General features: G+C 39.2%; 1 protein-coding gene across 1 annotated transcript in view; it reads left to right on the forward strand.

The window, feature by feature from the left end:
- The window catches only part of SCUBE1 (signal peptide, CUB domain and EGF like domain containing 1), a 192,671-nt gene that overhangs the window by 134,807 nt on the left and 39,810 nt on the right, over positions 1-18,054 (forward strand). The window contains exon 9 of the mRNA XM_066568428.1: positions 9,562-9,684. Within this exon, the coding sequence (XP_066424525.1) occupies positions 9,562-9,684 (123 nt within the window). The remainder of the gene's footprint in view (positions 1-9,561; positions 9,685-18,054) is intronic.

The raw sequence follows: 18,054 nt of genomic DNA on the forward strand, positions 1-18,054 counted from the left end.
TGCTTGTTTTAGAAGAGGTGGATAAAACTCACAAACTGGATGAGAGCAGGAGCTCCGCGGTAGCTACAAAAGCATTTTCAAAATAACTACCTAAATGTGGATTAAAGAAGCAAACATTAAGGCCTTTTTGCTGAGGCTGCAGTCATTTTAAGCTATTCCATCTATGTTGTCCAGGTCTCAAGACAAAGAACATGCAGGATCAATCCAGTGTGAGGAAAACAGGGCAGCATCCAGCAGGCAGCTGTAGCAGCTCATTAGAAGCTCTGTGTCATGTCCAGAGAGAGAACCACAACCATCTGGGCCAGCCCTGCTGCCCTGGAAACAGCTGTTTCTAGACTTGCTAAGACTGGGAAGTGACTCAAAACTAGGTTTCTATTTTTTTCCCCCACTTTTTTAGAGCAGACAGGGAGTTGACTGTTCTTGGTGTGTGATAAGAGAGGTGGTAGAGTATTGGACTGAGGAGAAGGCTCAGAAGAGCTCATGGTAAAACCATAAATTGTGGAAGAGATGTTGGAGAGGGGGAAAAGCTGATGGTTGCCAGCAGAAAATGAGTGAATGAGTAGGATTTGAGTGAAAATAAGATGGAAAACCCTTGGTGGTAGGTAGTGACAGTGGTCAGAAGCCTAGTGGGGCAATCAGAAAAATGAGCAATTGGACACACGCTGAGGAATATATATGTGACTGATTTAGACACATAATTGATTCAGACTTTCCAAGAGACAGTTGAAGTTTCAAGCTCAGTGATGAAAAATCAAATTATAAACCCATTATTTAAAAAAAAAAAAGACATGCAAATTTTAGATATCAACACGGTCGAAATTTGTCAGAAAGAAGAAAAATTGAATGAAAAAAAAAAGAGAGAGAGAGAATGGAGAGCAGAATCCTTCTAACAGCTGCTGCAAATTTATCTAATTCAGAATATGCGTGAAACTTTCACTGCCCCTTCCCTATTTTTAAGGGAATTGCCTTTTAGGTTTTCAGCTGGGCCTTGGGTTTGGGATTTTTTTTGGTTTAAAGAGATGATACAATTCATTTGTCTGCTGTAGACTTGTTCATGACAGACAAATATAATGTAACAAATTATCTTCCATTTAAAAATTGCAGACTTGGGTCAGCTGCCATGTAAATCATTCTGTTTCATTCCCTCCCAAGAGTTCCATCTATCCCCACAAAATAAATTCATGTATACTAAGTTAGGGTTTTTTTCATGACTAGGCAATATCCCTGTTCCCTAAAAACTTGCAGTTGTTATTTGTCTTTGTGAACCTCCCCTTTGAAAATGCCAAATCCTTTAAATTAATGCTTCAGAGGGTCATATTTTGCATTTCAGTTGTTGAAAAGACCTTGCATTTATTCAGCAATATAAAGCCCCCTGAGGATCAACAACCACAGTATATTATGGGAAAGTGTGCTGTGCTTTCTGTTACTTGGGAGCTGACTGCTCACATGATCATAATTTCCAACTTTCAAAACTTAAAACACTTTTTTCATTATTTTATCATTGTCTTTTTCATTATAAAATATGGTTTTTCTTTCTTTAATATGACTAGATCCTGCTCTCAGTGATGCCTCTGTCTTCCCTGGTACAGAGCAGATCCCTGGCTGCTTGAAGTAGTGTCTTCAAAAACTTTTGGAGGGTTAATTTTTTGGTCAGCATCCAAATTTCTTTGATTCATTAAGAGCTATTTAAATTATCATGGACTAATTGTATTCAAGTGCCCCTTTCAGAAGGAGTAGCTTTATCCCAGAAAAGCTATCACAGTTTCACTGGGATTTTAGAGAGAACATCAGTACCTTTAACTGCCCTTAATACCAATTTTATTTAATTAAACAAACACTTTTCTAGAAGCAAACTGGGATTCTTGGAAATAAGCACAGAGCTTTCCTGAGCAGATAATAATTCCAAGGGGGTAAATGAAAACAACCATGGGTAAATGTAAATTGAGTTCATACACTAAACTTAGGGATTCTTATATCTTGGTCCAATAGTGCAGTTATTTCACTTGCCCCTTTGCTCTTCATTCAGAGTATATTGAAAAATTAAATACAGTAAAAGCCAGGCCTTGTTTTTTGGTGACACCTAGCACAGAGAAAATGGCCAGGGATGTCAGCCCCATAGTTCTGTCTGATTTACTCCTTAAGAAACACTGAATTAACTCTTTTATTCTTGTTATTAACCTGCAGCAACCCATTTTGTTCTGCCTCTGCTCCTGCTGCATAAACATTACAGATAGAGTTATTCTGGTGGTGTGGCTGTGTGAATAATTACATTGCTCATGGAATTACTCTGGTGGTAGTGGCTGTGTGAATAATTGAGGTGGGTAAGCAGTCAGCCCAAAGTATTTGCACAGTTCTCTCCCACTGTTTTACCCACAGCCTCCAGATCCGCCTGTACTCACCCACGTGGCCACAGGTACAGCCAAGTTCCCCAGAATCTGATTTCCTGTACTTTCCACATGCTCTGTAAAAAACAGAGACACATTCTTTGGTGTCCCAAATTACACATGGGAGATTGAACAGCACACTTATTTCTCCCTCTCCAATGTTTTATAAAGAGTATTTTGATGGATGAAAGCATTTTGATTGATAAAATGTTACAGGAGGAGGAAAAGTAGTTTTATTTCCTGGGATTCCTGTGAGCTTTATCTTTGCTTTTGGCAGGGGGGCACTAGGGAGGAGGGGTAGTTTTAACATTTAGCTCAGCCTAGACACTGAAAAGACTATCAGTCTGTATCTTTATGTCTCCAGTTCCCTTCACATTCTGGTGTCACAGCCTCAGCTTGCACTGTTTGGGTTCGTAGCATTGCACTAACATGTTTTTAGGGTTAGAAAAGAATTCAGTGTTCAGCAAAAATTTTAAATGAAAAATCCTTTCTTTTCACATTAGATTTAGTAAATCCCTTCCCCTTTACAAATAAGAAATCTGCGCCTAACCTATTATGACAGCATTTTTGAGTTTTTCACCTGTGAAGGTTTTTGTATTTTATAAATCTAATTAACTGTAATAAGAAAATAATAGGACATAATGTTTGTTTTACAAGGTGATTGATCTCTTGGCAGCCTGGCAGACTCTTTTATTGATTGGTTGGTGGATAATGTCAGAGTGGATATGTCCTGGAGGAGAATAGCTGACACCTAAATCCATATGTGACAGATTACCATCTGTGTTGGAAGACAGGTTTCTTCATGAAATTGCGAAGATAACAGGTGAAAATTGAGAAAGTGACATGAGGGAAATGTGTTGAAACCTGCCTCAACCTTTCCATGCTCTAAGAGCATTTACACAAAGCTCTCTGTTTTGTGGGCAGCCTGTTTTCAGGATGAGGAAGATTAAATTTTAATTACATTCATTCCTGTCTGCCCAGTCTAGATTTAATCCTGTTAATTAGGAAAATGCCTTGTCCCACAACCCAGCTATAAAGCTAATTAAACAGAGAATCTTCATTTGCTACTTAGTGGAACTTCAGTTCAGTAATGACTATCATACTTTACAGTTCATTAGCACTGTGGGAGGGAAAATGAGGATGTTGTTGAAGCACAGAACTCAAATTATATATGCTTTATTTCACTTTGTAGTTATCTGATGCAAGCAAGTTGCACACTATCCTACCTGCCTCAGTTTCACATTTGTTAAAGAAGAATTAATTAAATGTATCTCTCCTGAAGAAGTGTTGTGTAGGTTTAATGTAATGAAGAAAATAAGCTGCTGTCCTTTGTAATCCTCAAGTGGAAGGTACTGCATAAATAGAATTATTCCTCCCTGAAACATGCAAGAGGCAATGAACTGTGCAGTTTCAGGTGGAGTGTTGGAACAGAAATTGTACCTCCTAAAGTAAATGTGGCCCTAACAGTCCTGCAGAGATTCACAAAATCTTCCAGTGCAAAGCACTACCAGCAAGGAACCTACTGCTGGATCAAACCATTCTGAAGCCCAGACCAGAAATTTAAAACAACTGTAATTTGACTTAAAAATTTTGACAGCAAATGACTTGGATTCCTAACACTTAGTTCCATAATAGTGCATTTGAAAGTATTGGTCCTGAAAATGCCAAGTGATAATTACCAATCCTCAATTTTGCAAGTGAAATACAGCAGGAAAGTGTTACACCTTGCCCAAATGTTGGATAAATCCATTGTAAAACTGGAACTAGGACTTCCAACTCCTTGGAAACTAACCCCACAACAGCTGGCTTGATGCTTCTGGATGGAACAGCAGAGCCTGTGTTCTACTTTGATTTAGATTTTCTCATAGTGGCACTGATCCAATGAATCTACTGATCTGGGGATATGAAGTTATCTTTCTACCTTAATGAGATATCCCTGGCATGCATTACTTAAGATGCTACGCAATATTACATTTAGAGTATTGCAAGTGGAGCCTGGTAGCTTCTGCTTATGTTAATGCTGAGGAGTTTACAAGTTTTATTGAGAAGTGGCAGGGCAAATATCAAAATAATTTCAGTCTGAGCATTGGTGGCTTTGTAGTATTTGTAACATAGAACAGCATGCAGTGCTAGGTGTTTTGTGCAAGCCTGTGCTGATTGGCACCCCAGGGTAACCAGCTGAGTTGTACACTGAAATTGGATTCAAGTGTGGATGAGTTAGTTATTTTTTCTGTTTCTCTATTTCCCTACCTCCAGCATGGGGTTAAAAAGTTTTGTAGCTGCTTTATTCTTTGTGGTCTGTGTGCAGCAGGGAACTAATATCTGTGTCAACAAGGCATCACTAATTCCAATTTCTAGGGGACAGTGGTGATTTGTAAAACCATGAGGAAGAGCAAGGGAAGAAAAGCAAGGGAAAATTAGGAAATCAGGGAACAAAAAGAACTAGCAAACCAGCCTACCTTGCAGAAAATGTATTTATATTGATGTCCACTGTATACCGGTAATGGCATTACTAATTCCAGCATGCTGGCTTTCATTATTAAAAACAAGAAGCTTATGAAGTTTCAGTAATTATTTTAGGTTGATCTGGGAGTATATTCTTTTCCTGGAGCTAGGTAGCATTTCAAATCTGTAAAGGATTAGACAGGCACAATCGGTTCAAATATTTGTCCAGCCATTGAAAGGAGGATCCTCACTTCCGCCTGTGATGAGGCGCTGGAAACCTCCATCTTCATCATTGTTCAGCAGCTAAGTGAAGATTGCATGTTGATTACCCTTTCAGTTGCCTTTAAGCAGCTTATGTGAAATGTTAAGTTCTAAGTTACCTAAAATCCCTGCTTTTTAATTTGTTCCCTGGCCAATATGCAGCAAGGCAAATCTCTGTGGGTTTATATGTGCACACACAAGTGCATACATGCACCCTGATCAGAACCAACTCCTTCCAAACATGAAGTGCACTGAGCAGAGGTTAAAAAAGGTGCAAGTGGAACAGGAGCAGGCATTCCCATTAATCTTCACAAGATCATGAAAAGAAAAATAACAGTCTGCTTGCTTAGCCGAGTCAAATTGTAGCATTGTAGCTATGCAACTTAGCACAAAGCATCTGAGTTTCTATATTTTTATTTAAAGGTGATTCCACTGCCTCCCTCACATTTTGAGATCCTCAGAAAAAATAGGAGAATCTATTATTATAGATTAATATACTTACAACAATAACTATATTATGGGTTTTGTGTTTGGTTTTTATTTACAAACCCAGGATTCATTCCTGGGTTCACATGGACACACAGCTTTTGTGATGGTGTTGCTGAGCTCCATCTCCAGATGCAGATATTTGCATCTGGAGTTTTTTCCTTCAAATATTACAATTTTAAAGAAGGTGTTAGCTTCCTTGTTGCAAATCTTATCTTTGCTTTTGTTTGTATTTATTTGCTTGGATGAACCATTTTCAGAGCTAACAGGAGGCTTGAGTGATGAGTTGCTTGTTATACCATACCTTCACCTTCACCTGATAGATTTGACCATAATTTTCAATACTTCTCTGGTTTCTCGCTGGCCTGTATTTTCATATCTGCATGTATCCCATTTTGTAGCAGATCATGAGCTTGGATGAGCAAGGTATTATTTAACAATATTGACTCACTGCACTGGGATAAATCCCTTGGGGTTTATTCCCAACGCCCCTCCTGGTCTGAAATGACTCTCACAGTATCATCAGGGCATCTTATGTACAACCCCACAGAGGAAATACAGTTCTTTACGTCCTCCTGCATTTCTGAGGATAAAGGGGAGCAGAGCCTGTGGGAAGTTATGGCTATTTTTCTGCAACCTGCATCTCAAGGAGCCACTTGAGAACTGTTTGAAGACAGCAGGTTTATGGCTGCTCCACAGACAGTTCCAATAATAGTAGGGAAATATTTTACTAAATAATGTCAAAGCTGGTAGAGACACCACAATGGGTTTCCACTGTGTATTTTTGCCCAACATGAGAGGCAGACACACTTATCCTCTGTGAAGTTCAAAGAGGCACTTGACAAAGTTGGATACCATTGAGTTTAAATATAAATGTGGCCTTACCGTCTCATGCAGTGGAATAATTTATTTTCACATGGCTCATAACACATATTATTTATGACCAAGTAAAGAAAAATAGTGGGGATACAGAATTCTTGCAATTTCTCTGAACCAGCTAGACATGATACATACAGTTGGATACTGCTCTCTTCCAATGAAATGCAGCAATGTGCTGCTCTCCACAGAGTGAAATAATTTTTACATGCCTTGTCAGTCTCGCTATGACCATGGAAAGAAATACAGTGAAAGCAGAGACATTGGCACTGTTTATGTTATTTAGAATGTTTTTGCAGCTAACAGTTTTGACCTCTATTCTGTTTTGATGGTCCCTGCTTCAAAAGGTCATGTCATGTTTTCCAGTTAGAAGAAATGAATAAATACTTTCTTTTCCTGTGGACTCTCACAGGTTTTACTCAGATCCTGGTTTAGAATCATTCCGAAGAATTGCTGGTGTAAAGCTAATATGCTGCATTGTTAATGGAATTACAGTTATTAACAGCCTAAAATCTACACTCTGATGCCAGCAGGGTTTCATTTTTGCCCCTTATGGTCATGAGAGACACAGAAAAGAGACTGGAATTTGGAATTTAACATGTGAAATCCAGGGGCCATCATTTAAAAACATCAATCGTTACTCCAGAATGGTGTTTGACAGGCTGCAAGTAATTTCTACTTCAAGCAGTCTCAGGCAGCAGAGTAGTCCAAAGATCATGTTGTTCTTATCACGAGTAAAAGATACTTTCTTCATGATGGATGACTCTTCTGTGTGTTTATGATGCATAACGTATTAGTAATTTTAATTCATAATTCCATTTGTCCCACAGTTTTGTCAGGGCATGCTAAACTGTAGTTAGGTACACCTGTGCTCTGCTAAAGGATGGGACTTTTTGTGGTAATCCATCCTAACACCCAAACCACAGTCCCAGTTGCACATTAGGGAGCTGGGAGGAATCACTTCTACAAAAGGAAATGCCAGGTTGCAGGAAAATTGGGCCAAAAATTCTTGCCGTTTCACTGCCAGTCTTGACCTGTGCAGATGATCACAGCCAAACCAAAAAGGTTGCTGCCTCCAGTCTCCTTGTGTTACAAAAGGTGACCCTCAGTGTGTTTTTCACCAGATCTATCAGGTTGGGAGCCCAGGGTTATCTGTTGTTGGCCAGCCAAATGCCAGAACTGGAGCACCACAGACAACAAACAGACTCCTGATTTTGGGGCACTTTGAGAACTTTGTTACCCAAGACAAAGATTTGAGCTGCTTTTTGCAAAAAGCACTCAGGGTGTTCCACAGCTGCTGCCTGCAATTTACCCTCATTCTTTAATTGGGTTGAATGCAAAAGCCACTCCTCTGCAGAACCAGACACAAAATAATAAGCAGCAGCATTACTTCAGAGGGTCTGAGAACAAATTTCCCATCTCCTTGCCTTAAGTGCAACTCATAAAAAAACCTTTATAACAATATACATTGTTCTTGCTTATTTGAGCCCTGGACATATTTCTGTCAATGTGTGTGCAACAAAGTGCTCTTTAGAAATGATGGCTGAATTTCCCTGTCAGTGGTTCAGATTTTTAGATTTACCACCTCACTCCTCTTGCTGCTGTTTATATTTTACATGCAGAAATATGGTAAGCACCATGCCTCGTTCCCATGTTGGAATCATATGTTTCCAAAAATTAATGAATTACTTTCACTAAGAATTCTGCCGAATTCAGATAATTTTTAAAGCATGCCCTTCATTCACCATCATCTTGCTGGTTTTGATAAATTCCCATCTTCATATGTTAGACCTTTTGGCATCTAGATTTGCATTTTGCAAGATTTACTCTTTAAATGGCCAGCTGTTACCTCAAAGTTTCAAAGATCTTATAGCAAGAAGCTTTCCAAAAGGAAACATTGCTCTCCATTTAGTTCCCTGAAAGATCTTGTTTTCAATTCCAGAAGTGGGAAGCCAAGGCTCAATGTCATATTACTTCTTCACTGTATGCATTCATTAAAAGAGCTATTTCTTGGCACTGTTCTTCTCCTGAAAAATAATAAAAGTACTTTTATTTCCCCCTTTTTCAAATAAATGTAAATCCATGGGTTTATAATTGGGGGAGAATGGAAAGATACCCTGTATTTCAAATGATGTTTTCTGGCCTGTTATATACTTACTTTACAACCTTTTATGGATTGGAAAAGGGATTGGTCATTCCAGATATTCATAACATTTGGGAGAACTTAAAAGGAGTGGGAAGTAGAATAATCAGTATGAAATTCAGAACAGAGGTCTTATCAAGTTCATCTGTCCACTTCATAATCAGTATTTGAAGTAAGAGCCATTGAGCTGTCCTTCATACTGTGTGTGTGTGTATATATAAATGCATATATATATATAAATATATAAATATATATATATATATATATATATAAAAATTATATATATATATATGGCTTTCAAATTAAGGCAATAGGTGCTCTGTCTTCGGAATAACTGAAGAAGCAACATTTCACATGCACTCAGTTCCTTTTCTGCTACACCAAGTGAGAAAAGTCTGATACATGAAAATGGGTGACACTCTGTGTCACTGTGTCACTGAATAATGAGCAAAATAACATATAATGCTCATTCTGAGAAAATGTATCCTTGCATTTGTTTGTGTAAGGATGATGGAAATATTTCTTCAGAATTCAAGTATCTTTTACTTCACGTTTGTTATTTCTTCAATTTTTTTGTGTGTTCTTATGCTTTGTTAGTTCCTATACAAAGTAAAACTATTCACATCCTTCCCAGGTTGAAGTCTGCAGTCAGGCAGAGCACTCCATCTACAGAGAAGCTCCCATGAATGTTTCTTAACACTAAAGTACCTCAGCTTGGGTCATCTGTTGGTTCCAGTTCTGAGAGAAACACCTTTATCTCCTGAACAGATCAGGCCATAGCTCTCCTTGTAAGCCTTGTGAAATAGGTCTGGGAAGGAACACATCTGACCAGCCTGGTTCCTGACAGGGACAGCAGCCTCCTTGGGGATCTGAGTATTCCTGTATTCCTGCCCTGAGCGACTGAATTGCTGTCACAAATTAAATTTTTGCTATCATGAACTAAATCTTTGCTGTTCATTCTTGCAGATATTGATGAGTGTTTGGTAAACAATGGTGGCTGTGACCATTTCTGCCGAAACACGGTTGGCAGCTTTGAGTGCAGCTGCCAGAAAGGCTATAAACTGCTCACAGATGAAAGGACCTGCCAAGGTAATAGCTCATTAACCTTACTCTTCACATAATGAGAATGTTATTTCCAGTGGATTTTTTTTGTTGTTGTTGTTTTTATACTTAAGTCATTTGTACTGCAGGTTTTAATTGTACTGCCATAGGAATTAAGGTTAGAAAACACCTGTGAGATATCTGTTTTCTGAGGTGGGATCAGAAGAAATGTCTTGTTTCAATGGTTTTAGTAGTAGGAAGGCCAGTGTCCTGTTGAAGTGTAAAAATCCAAGTGGGGTAGTGGAATAGCCTCAGGCAGAGAGTCTTATGTTCAAATCCTCTCATTTGCTATGCTCTGAATGGGACAGAGGCTTATCTTATTTAGACCAGAATCATTCAGGGTAACCGACTGTAATACAGCATTTGCAAGATTTGAACTAAAAAAACTGGGTTGGATTTGTGAGCTCACCTTTGCCTGAGAGAAACTATTTATGAAGAGGTAATGGTGGCATTTTGTGGGAATTCAAATAAAGCATGTTTTATATCATTTGCTGTGCATGTCATGATTTGTTACCTAAGTCATCTGATGTTATGTATTCTGTGACTAATTAGATGCATAACCATTTCCAAGTACTGACCATGTCCCACTTTGGAGAAATGACATTTAAACTCTGTAGCTTTACTTTTTAAAAAACTCATAGGAAAGGCTAGAAAGATGAGCATGCATCAATAGAGAAAGAAAGGGAAAGATGATGTATTCAATTAAATTTTTGTGCAGAAAATGCCATTTTATTAATACGTGATTATTTGCATGGGTTTTGAATAAGTAAAAGTTATGAAGTCCAAAACAGCATTAGTATTTTAAATTATTGTTCTTTATCTTTTTGTTTATCCACAAAGGAGAAACCACGATCTGAATATATATGTGCCATTCAGAATTTTTCCATTGCTTCTCATTGGTACTTCTATCCATCATTTGAGAAGCCACCTCCACCCTGACTGTGTGATTAGGCACAAAGGAGTTAGTGAAAGGTTGGTTTTAGGCTGGACAGGATGGGAAGAGCTGAGATTAGCACAGCTCATGCCACATGATTCAGCAGAAATAACACTGTAGCATTGTGTCCGACATGGGGAAGTTGCCAGGTTTTGATTTACCTACTAAAAACAGGGACAGAATATTAAAAAGAAACATTCCTTTCATGATGTATTTAGAGATGGTTGGAAAGACCTTGTTCATTTGTTTCATGTGTGATGACATGCTTTCACTGTGGTATCAGTCAGAGGTTTCCCCATTGAACTAATTGTTATGACACCAGGGAAAAACTCAAGAAAAGTTAGGCAAGAGCTGGTGCAGAATTTATTTGTTCATTATGCAGAGGATTAATAGTATAAAAGCTATTTTATAGGCTATAAAAGCTCCCTGTAAATAATCAGGTTTCTGTGATGATAGTGAGAATCTAGAAGCAGCTCTGTAAATGCTATTCAAGTGAGTTTTGTTTCTTCATGTGCCAGAGCTCCGGAATGAGAGAGCCACCAGTAACAATACACACCATGCAAGGACTAAAGCAGGAGCTGATCTTCTCCCCCTCATGTGATCAGACATGGAAGTATAACCATGGTCTGGTTATCCTGCTTTTTCCATTGTCAGTGAGGAAGGGCAGGCAATCCATCTTGCCTCTACATGATACACTGATTGATAAACTGTAGCTTATCTGTTGCTGTAAAAGATAGATAAGTGCAAGTCCAGAGAGTTTTTGGGCTGGACAAGTTCCTCCATCCCAGAAACTCTGGTTCTTCATAACATGAAATCTGGAGGACAAAGTCATTTCCTGTTTAAAGTCTGAGGTATTTGGGCCCCAGCAAACATGGTATGATGCCTGCTTTGTGGAGAGATCACTGTGATAATTTAGTTCCTGTCTGGTGTTGAAGGTGATAATTGGTGACTCATGCAGTCAGTATTAGCCTGCTAATAAAGAGAGAAGGAAAGTGAATGCAGAGCAAGAAATTGCTGATATGTGAATCACCTGCACTTTGCTTCTTCCCCTGCGAAAAGAATATAGTCAGGGAAGTGGTTATAGTTCTTAATGTCAGCTCCACCAGGAAAATGTGGTTTGGGGTGAGTGACTCTTCTGGGATATAAATCATCCACATTTTGGTTTTTGTAACAGCTGGTCAACACTGACCGTAAAACATTAATGAGAGATTCAGGGAAATTTATTTTGGGCATATTAGCCTTTCCAAAGAGTGAAACAGAACAGTCTAATTTCTGTTTATAAAGGATGCTGTTGTTCATGTTACATCTGTTGTTTTGATTCATAATAGAGTTTCCATGATTTATGATCTTTCTGTCAACATTGCCCTTCTCTTCTGGTTTTCATATTTTAAATAAAGATTTCTTTCAGTTACTAATCAACATGTTTACAAAACACTGATTTAGGACCTTAGGAGTCTGCCTTGTTTGGGACTGGGTCCTGTTTAGTTCGACTGGCCTCCCCAGTGTACAGAGCATTCATCTCCAAACGTGTGCATCATTAATATCAGCACAAGGCAATTCTACACATTTCAATATTAAATGTTCCTTTCTATTCCCAATGAAATTCTGAAGTTGTCCCACCTCACCTAATTTCCTTCATGTCCTTTCATTGTAGACCTCAAAGCTGACTCTGAGAGTACAGGGAAACTGTATCAGTCACAGACTTTGTTCTAGTTGTTTGCAGAGCTCCCACCCCAGTCATACCAAGTGCCTTCCCTACATTCATGCTCTCCGTGAAGATGAAAGTATTTCTCTTTCAGTTTTTAGGCAGGAAGGGTGAAGCCATATATAGCAGCTTGCCTAAGATCATGCATATAAATGCCTGGACTGCCCAGAGAACAAATCTCCAGTTTTGGTAAATCTTCCCCTGCTCATTTGCCCATAACGAGGTATTCTTTTTCTCTTGTGCTTGTGCTCATATCCTGATACAAAAATTCCTTGATTTTTTCAGGAACTCTGAAGCTTGGTGCTCTCTTGGTGCCACCCTGCATGTTGAGTGCCTGTGTAAGCAGCCCTTGCCTTAGGAAAGGGCCTTAAAATGTTCTGAATTTGTCTGTTTACAGCTAAACCATTTTTAGCCCTGGCTGCCACAAAAACCATTGTCAATCACAGATTACTTCTGCTAGGGAGTGGTTCTCACGCCGTGGCTCCTTGTTAGACAAGGAGAATGTGGGGGGTTCCATTCCTTTCCCCTCCCCTGCATTCCAGCCATTAAAAGGAAATTTCTTTGTAACTCAGAAGGTGAAGAATCCATACTGCAGTATGGAATATTGTGCAGATTGATACTGTTTTCCCAGCGTCTTTTTTTTTCGCTCAGACTGAAAAATAGATTTTCCCCCCCCCCTTTGACTGAGAAATCACTGTATGACAATACCAAACCATACCAAACCCATCTATTGTGTATTACTTTAATTGATCCCTTAAGTCTAAGGTATTGTAAATACTTTGGTGCAGGAAGAAACAGTTGGACCTATTTGTAAAAACCTAGCAAAAAGAGGTCTGCATCTCCTTTGAACACGTAGTAAAAATAACATAGCTATATTTATAGCAAGGAGAGTTTGTGTTTGTAACCTTTTTGGTAATAGAAGGACAACAACTCAGATCAGTTCTAGAATGACATCAGCAACAAGCAAGCAGGCAAGACTTGCTGTAATGAAATAATGCTGCAATGAATGTGTGTGAGCTCAGACATAATTACCTTAATCCTCAGCCAGGATGAGTTTTAGAGCCAGTTAACTTAATTGCTTATTCAGTTTCTGTTTGTTGTGCAGTGATCTTGAAAAAAAATCAACAATAAGCAGTCTCTCTACTCTGCTCCAGTTCAAGCTTCATTAAGCACCCAGAAAAATGTGTGAAATTCTATTGTAATTAATTTTCTCTTCCTGCTCTAGGCATTGCTTTTTGCAAAGCAAGACAGGGAAAGACAGCACACGCATTTGTTGCAAATCTCTCCAGGGAGTAGTAGAGATAGAAAGAAAAAAAGGGGGGAAAAAAAGTGCTTTTAGTAGGAACACCCAGTGATCAATGTGTAATATTTTGGGCTGCTAAGTCCACACTCGTCCTCTACCCCTCACCATCTCCATTCAAAATAGAGACAAATCCTCCTACACCAAGGAATTTGAACTTTTGTAGAGGGCAAAAGCTCAAGGCATTTGCATCATTCGGGTCCCGTTACAGTCTCCAGAGTAGGCTTTAAGTAGGGTTTGGTGATATCACAGACATAGTAAAGTCTGCTCAAGTTGCCTTCTCACCAACCATTTGAATTGGTAGAGCCACTGTATGAAAGGAGATGACTGTCCACCAGGGAACAGTACCTCCAGGGCACATGGAATACCTGTATGGGCCACCTGGCTTTTTTGGGTCCTCTTTACAGCCGTGGATGACAGCGTTTTTTATTTGCTTTGAAGTATTGCCTGTTTGACTGTTGGTTATTCTTTACTACCTTCCTAGCAGATTTTAAACAAATGTAATTGACCCTTTTGTAGCCAGGCACTGGAACACAGGGTCTCACAGTCTGCTATTGATATTGCTGGTGTCTGTCCAAAGGAGATTGAGGGATGCATGTTTCTACAATAGGAAATCCCAAACAGAATTTGCCCCATTACTTCACGAATAACTGAGTTTTCCCTCTAGTAATTTTCTGTGGGCACTTTTTGCTATATTTAGATAACTAAAAAGCTCTCCAGTGGAGGTCCAAGTTCAGCAGATTTGAGGTGGTTTTCCCTCTCACTACAAGGGAGTTTTCCCTCTCATGAGCATTAAAACCATCATATTTGATATTTGTACTTGTCTTTCATTGAAAACAAATGTGCTTCTTATGCCCCACTGTTCTGCCCTTCCTCTCTCCTCAGTCTCACCTAGACAAGTGTTCCTCAAGACTTGATGCTCATGGAGTGGAGCAACTGGAGTAATGGCCTAGAGCAGTGAGGAGATATTGAAGCAATTTCCTTAGTAACTCTGGCAGCATTTTGCTGTGCTGTCCTGCAATACACCTCAAATTTTGTCCAGCTCTGCATTTTTTGTTTCCTGGGGTTCTTTTTTTTTGTTTGGTTTTTGTTTTATATCTCTACATATCTGTAGAGATATATCTGCATATCTGCTTTACATAGGGCTTCCAATGCCTACTGTCAGGAGAAGCCTTCTTTCATCCCAGAATGAAAGAAAGAAAAATAGCACCTTGAAAAACAGTAGTTGTCTGTGATCCAAGGATCCTGCAGGCCTGGTCTTGAAACATTGCCCTTTTAACTGGGTAGCTAATCAACTCTCATAATGCCCATCTTCTAACTGTACAAAATATGCACTATTTGCCTTCCCAGGGTAAGATTTGGATCTCCCAGCACGGTATCTCCGTTTTGAAAATGAGTATGAAATGAGGGATTAATCATACAGGGAAGGACAGATAGAAGGTGTTTGTGGGAATTATTTTTGGCCTAGAGAAGCCCCTAAAGATTAGCTACAAAGATTTCATTATACCCTTCTGTATGGAACATTGATGATAAATGTGGATATACAGGACCAGTTTAATCCCAAATAAATCAGGGCATCCACACCAGCAGCACTGAATCCCCAGCCATCTTTGACACAGAGTAACCAAATTAGAAAATAAAAAATAGCCAAAGAGGTTTGCACCCTTGGGTTACATGACAGTGACCTGTCACTCACATTTGGTCATATAACTCAACAAAGCAACGGGCCTTGTCATCAGTCACATGACCTGATGAAGGTCCCAGGATTAGGATGCAGCCCTTGCATTGATTTATATAGGACACAATCACTCATCTAAGACAACAAAACACATCAGAGCATAGAAGTCAGGGCTGGAGCATCTGGCCCCTCAGATTCAGTTTATCAACATGGTTCAACTTTCCAGTGAAAAGGGGTGGAAAGTCTCATTGTTGGTCTACCCCCTCTCTTTCCTTTTCTTCCCCCGTTAAATACACAGAAAAGCAAATGCACTCATATACTCATCCTCATCAGACAGATGTGCCCTGCCATATAAAATACCTTGGCTTGTTACAGGCTGATTTTCATCCAGTCCAGCTGAGTGTGGCCCAAGTGTGTTTTAATTGTGGGAACTCTTCATACACAGACAACAATACTGCTTCAGCTGCCAGGGCAGTGTAGCTCGAGAATCAGGCACTGATGCTCTGGAGGAGATACTGGGAGCTGCTTGTGGAAATCAGACTAGCTCAGAGAAAGAAAACTCAGGATGATTTCCCTGTCACTGATGATGTTCACTCCCTATGCAGATTTTCTCTCTGGCATTCTGCACCACTAAGCCTTACAAAAATATCTCACTTATGACAAGCACCATATTGCTTCTCGCATCAAGATTAAAAAATACTCCACTGGGTAAGCAACATGTTACACTGTCAATGAAAGGAATACTTCTCAAATCCTTTCTGTTACACTGGGTGTCAGTGAGACTGTGAATATTGGTACAGTCTGCCTCTGTGAGAAAAAAGGGTTTCAAGATCATACCCAGGAACAATAAATGCCCCAGGTATGAAGTAAAAACAGCTCTAGCCAGTACAAGTTTGTTTGCCAAGTGATAGTATCTGCAGTGTTGGTTGTAGCAATTAAGTCTGCTGAAACATGAAAACAAACAAATCCCTCTACCACCTCCAGTTCTCCCCTCTGCAGCAGTGTTTTCATAAGTTAAAGGGGAATGTTCTTTGGTTGCTGCTTCTTGGAAGGCATATTAAATCTCACAATCTAGGCTTTAAATCACTTTCTAATAGAATGAGACCTAATGTGGAAAGGGCAGATGGGACAGATTATTTCACTTCTATTTTCCCATGAAGCTTCTGACATAGGCTACTGTTGTAAGTTAGAAAGTAGATTAGTTTGACCTAAGGTCTCATTCAGTATGGTAGCTCTTATACTGTTAAACCCTATAAAGTACACTGCTCTCAAATTGCTTTTTACAGCTCTGTCTGGCCCCCTCCTCTTGATGATGTGTGTGGGAAGCCAAGCAAAACGTTCCATTAGTGTTTAGAAAGAGAATTTGAGATATATTTTTCAGTTGATGTTGTAGGATTTATTACTGGTATAGTGCAGAAATTACTTTTCTGGACTGGAATCATGTTATGTATTAATGAATTAACAGGATATGAGTCAGCCTTGGAATAGTTTGAGCAGGAAGGTAGCATTCTTCCACAAACAATAATCTGTTGATAAATCATGCTGAAAGCTGTAATTCAATAGGAATTGTTTTTAAAGAGAATTAGAGAAAGACTATATATGTATATCTATTCTCCACTATGGCACATTAATGCCATATTACGGAGCTCAAGCCTTCAGTCACACTGATTATGGTCAGATAGCCTTTACCCTGAGTGCTAAACAGAATTGCAGTAAAATGACAGCCCTATCCCAAATATTAAAGAGTTTCATTTTTCTGTGCTTGCATCCACACTCCTGGGCCTTTCAAAAGTGCCCTGCTTGGATTATTTTCTTCTAATGACAGTAAAAGCCTAACCTGTTGAAACAAAGGAGTGTGATTTTCCTTACATTAGCCATGTTATGAACCACTTCTCTTTCTTTTGGTAGCTTGGAGATGAGGCCTTAGTTAGGACAGGTGAAATAAAACCAAAAATCTAAGCCCAAATATTGAGTCAGTGGAATGGAGGGGTGTCTTCTGGGGTTTTGCTGGGCAGAGGAATTTTGAAGCATGTTTGCAAATCATGGTGTTGGTGTATTCAGAGGGATACCTGCTGGGATTCTGCAGAGGCTAGCCTTTCTGGCCAGGGTTTTATTCTTGTGTGTATTCAATGGTCCCTTGACTTCAGCAAGAGCTTGAAGCAAGCTGGGAATGCACAGGTCCACGGGAAGTGAAGTGCTGCATTTGAGTTCTCAGCTGAAAATTGAAACTGTGTTGTTGTACTTGCTCTTTCAGCACCATCAAATAACACCAGGCATGTTTTCACCCAGACTAGTCCCTGTTCCTTCCAGAAGTCTCACTAGCAGCTCCTACTAAAGGGTGATAGAGACAACACCTTAGCAACCTGAACAGTTTTCTCTTTTCAAAAATATAGCTAAAAATCAAATGTATTGCAGGATGGAGGGAATATTCCTTCCTTAATACAGAAAGGGTAAAACTTTTATTATGTTCTCAACAGGCTGTTAAGCTGCTCTTACAGAATCGCTTTGTAAATAGTGGCTTGAGCAGAATGCAGACTAGTAAACATATTTATTTTTGTAGGAAAACAAATAAACCTGCCTGAAGTTTCTTTTAATGCACTTCTCTTGATATATGGCATCTCCTACCCCAAGCTCTTGACGTAGGAGCACAGTTGATTCCTATAATAGCAGTAGATAACTCAGCTTGCCTTTGCCTTGGGAAATGATATATACTGGAAAATTATACAATTGCTTATAAAATC

This window comes from Molothrus aeneus, chromosome 32 (assembly GCF_037042795.1).
Source record: "Molothrus aeneus isolate 106 chromosome 32, BPBGC_Maene_1.0, whole genome shotgun sequence".
NCBI classification, from domain to species: domain Eukaryota; kingdom Metazoa; phylum Chordata; class Aves; order Passeriformes; family Icteridae; genus Molothrus; species Molothrus aeneus.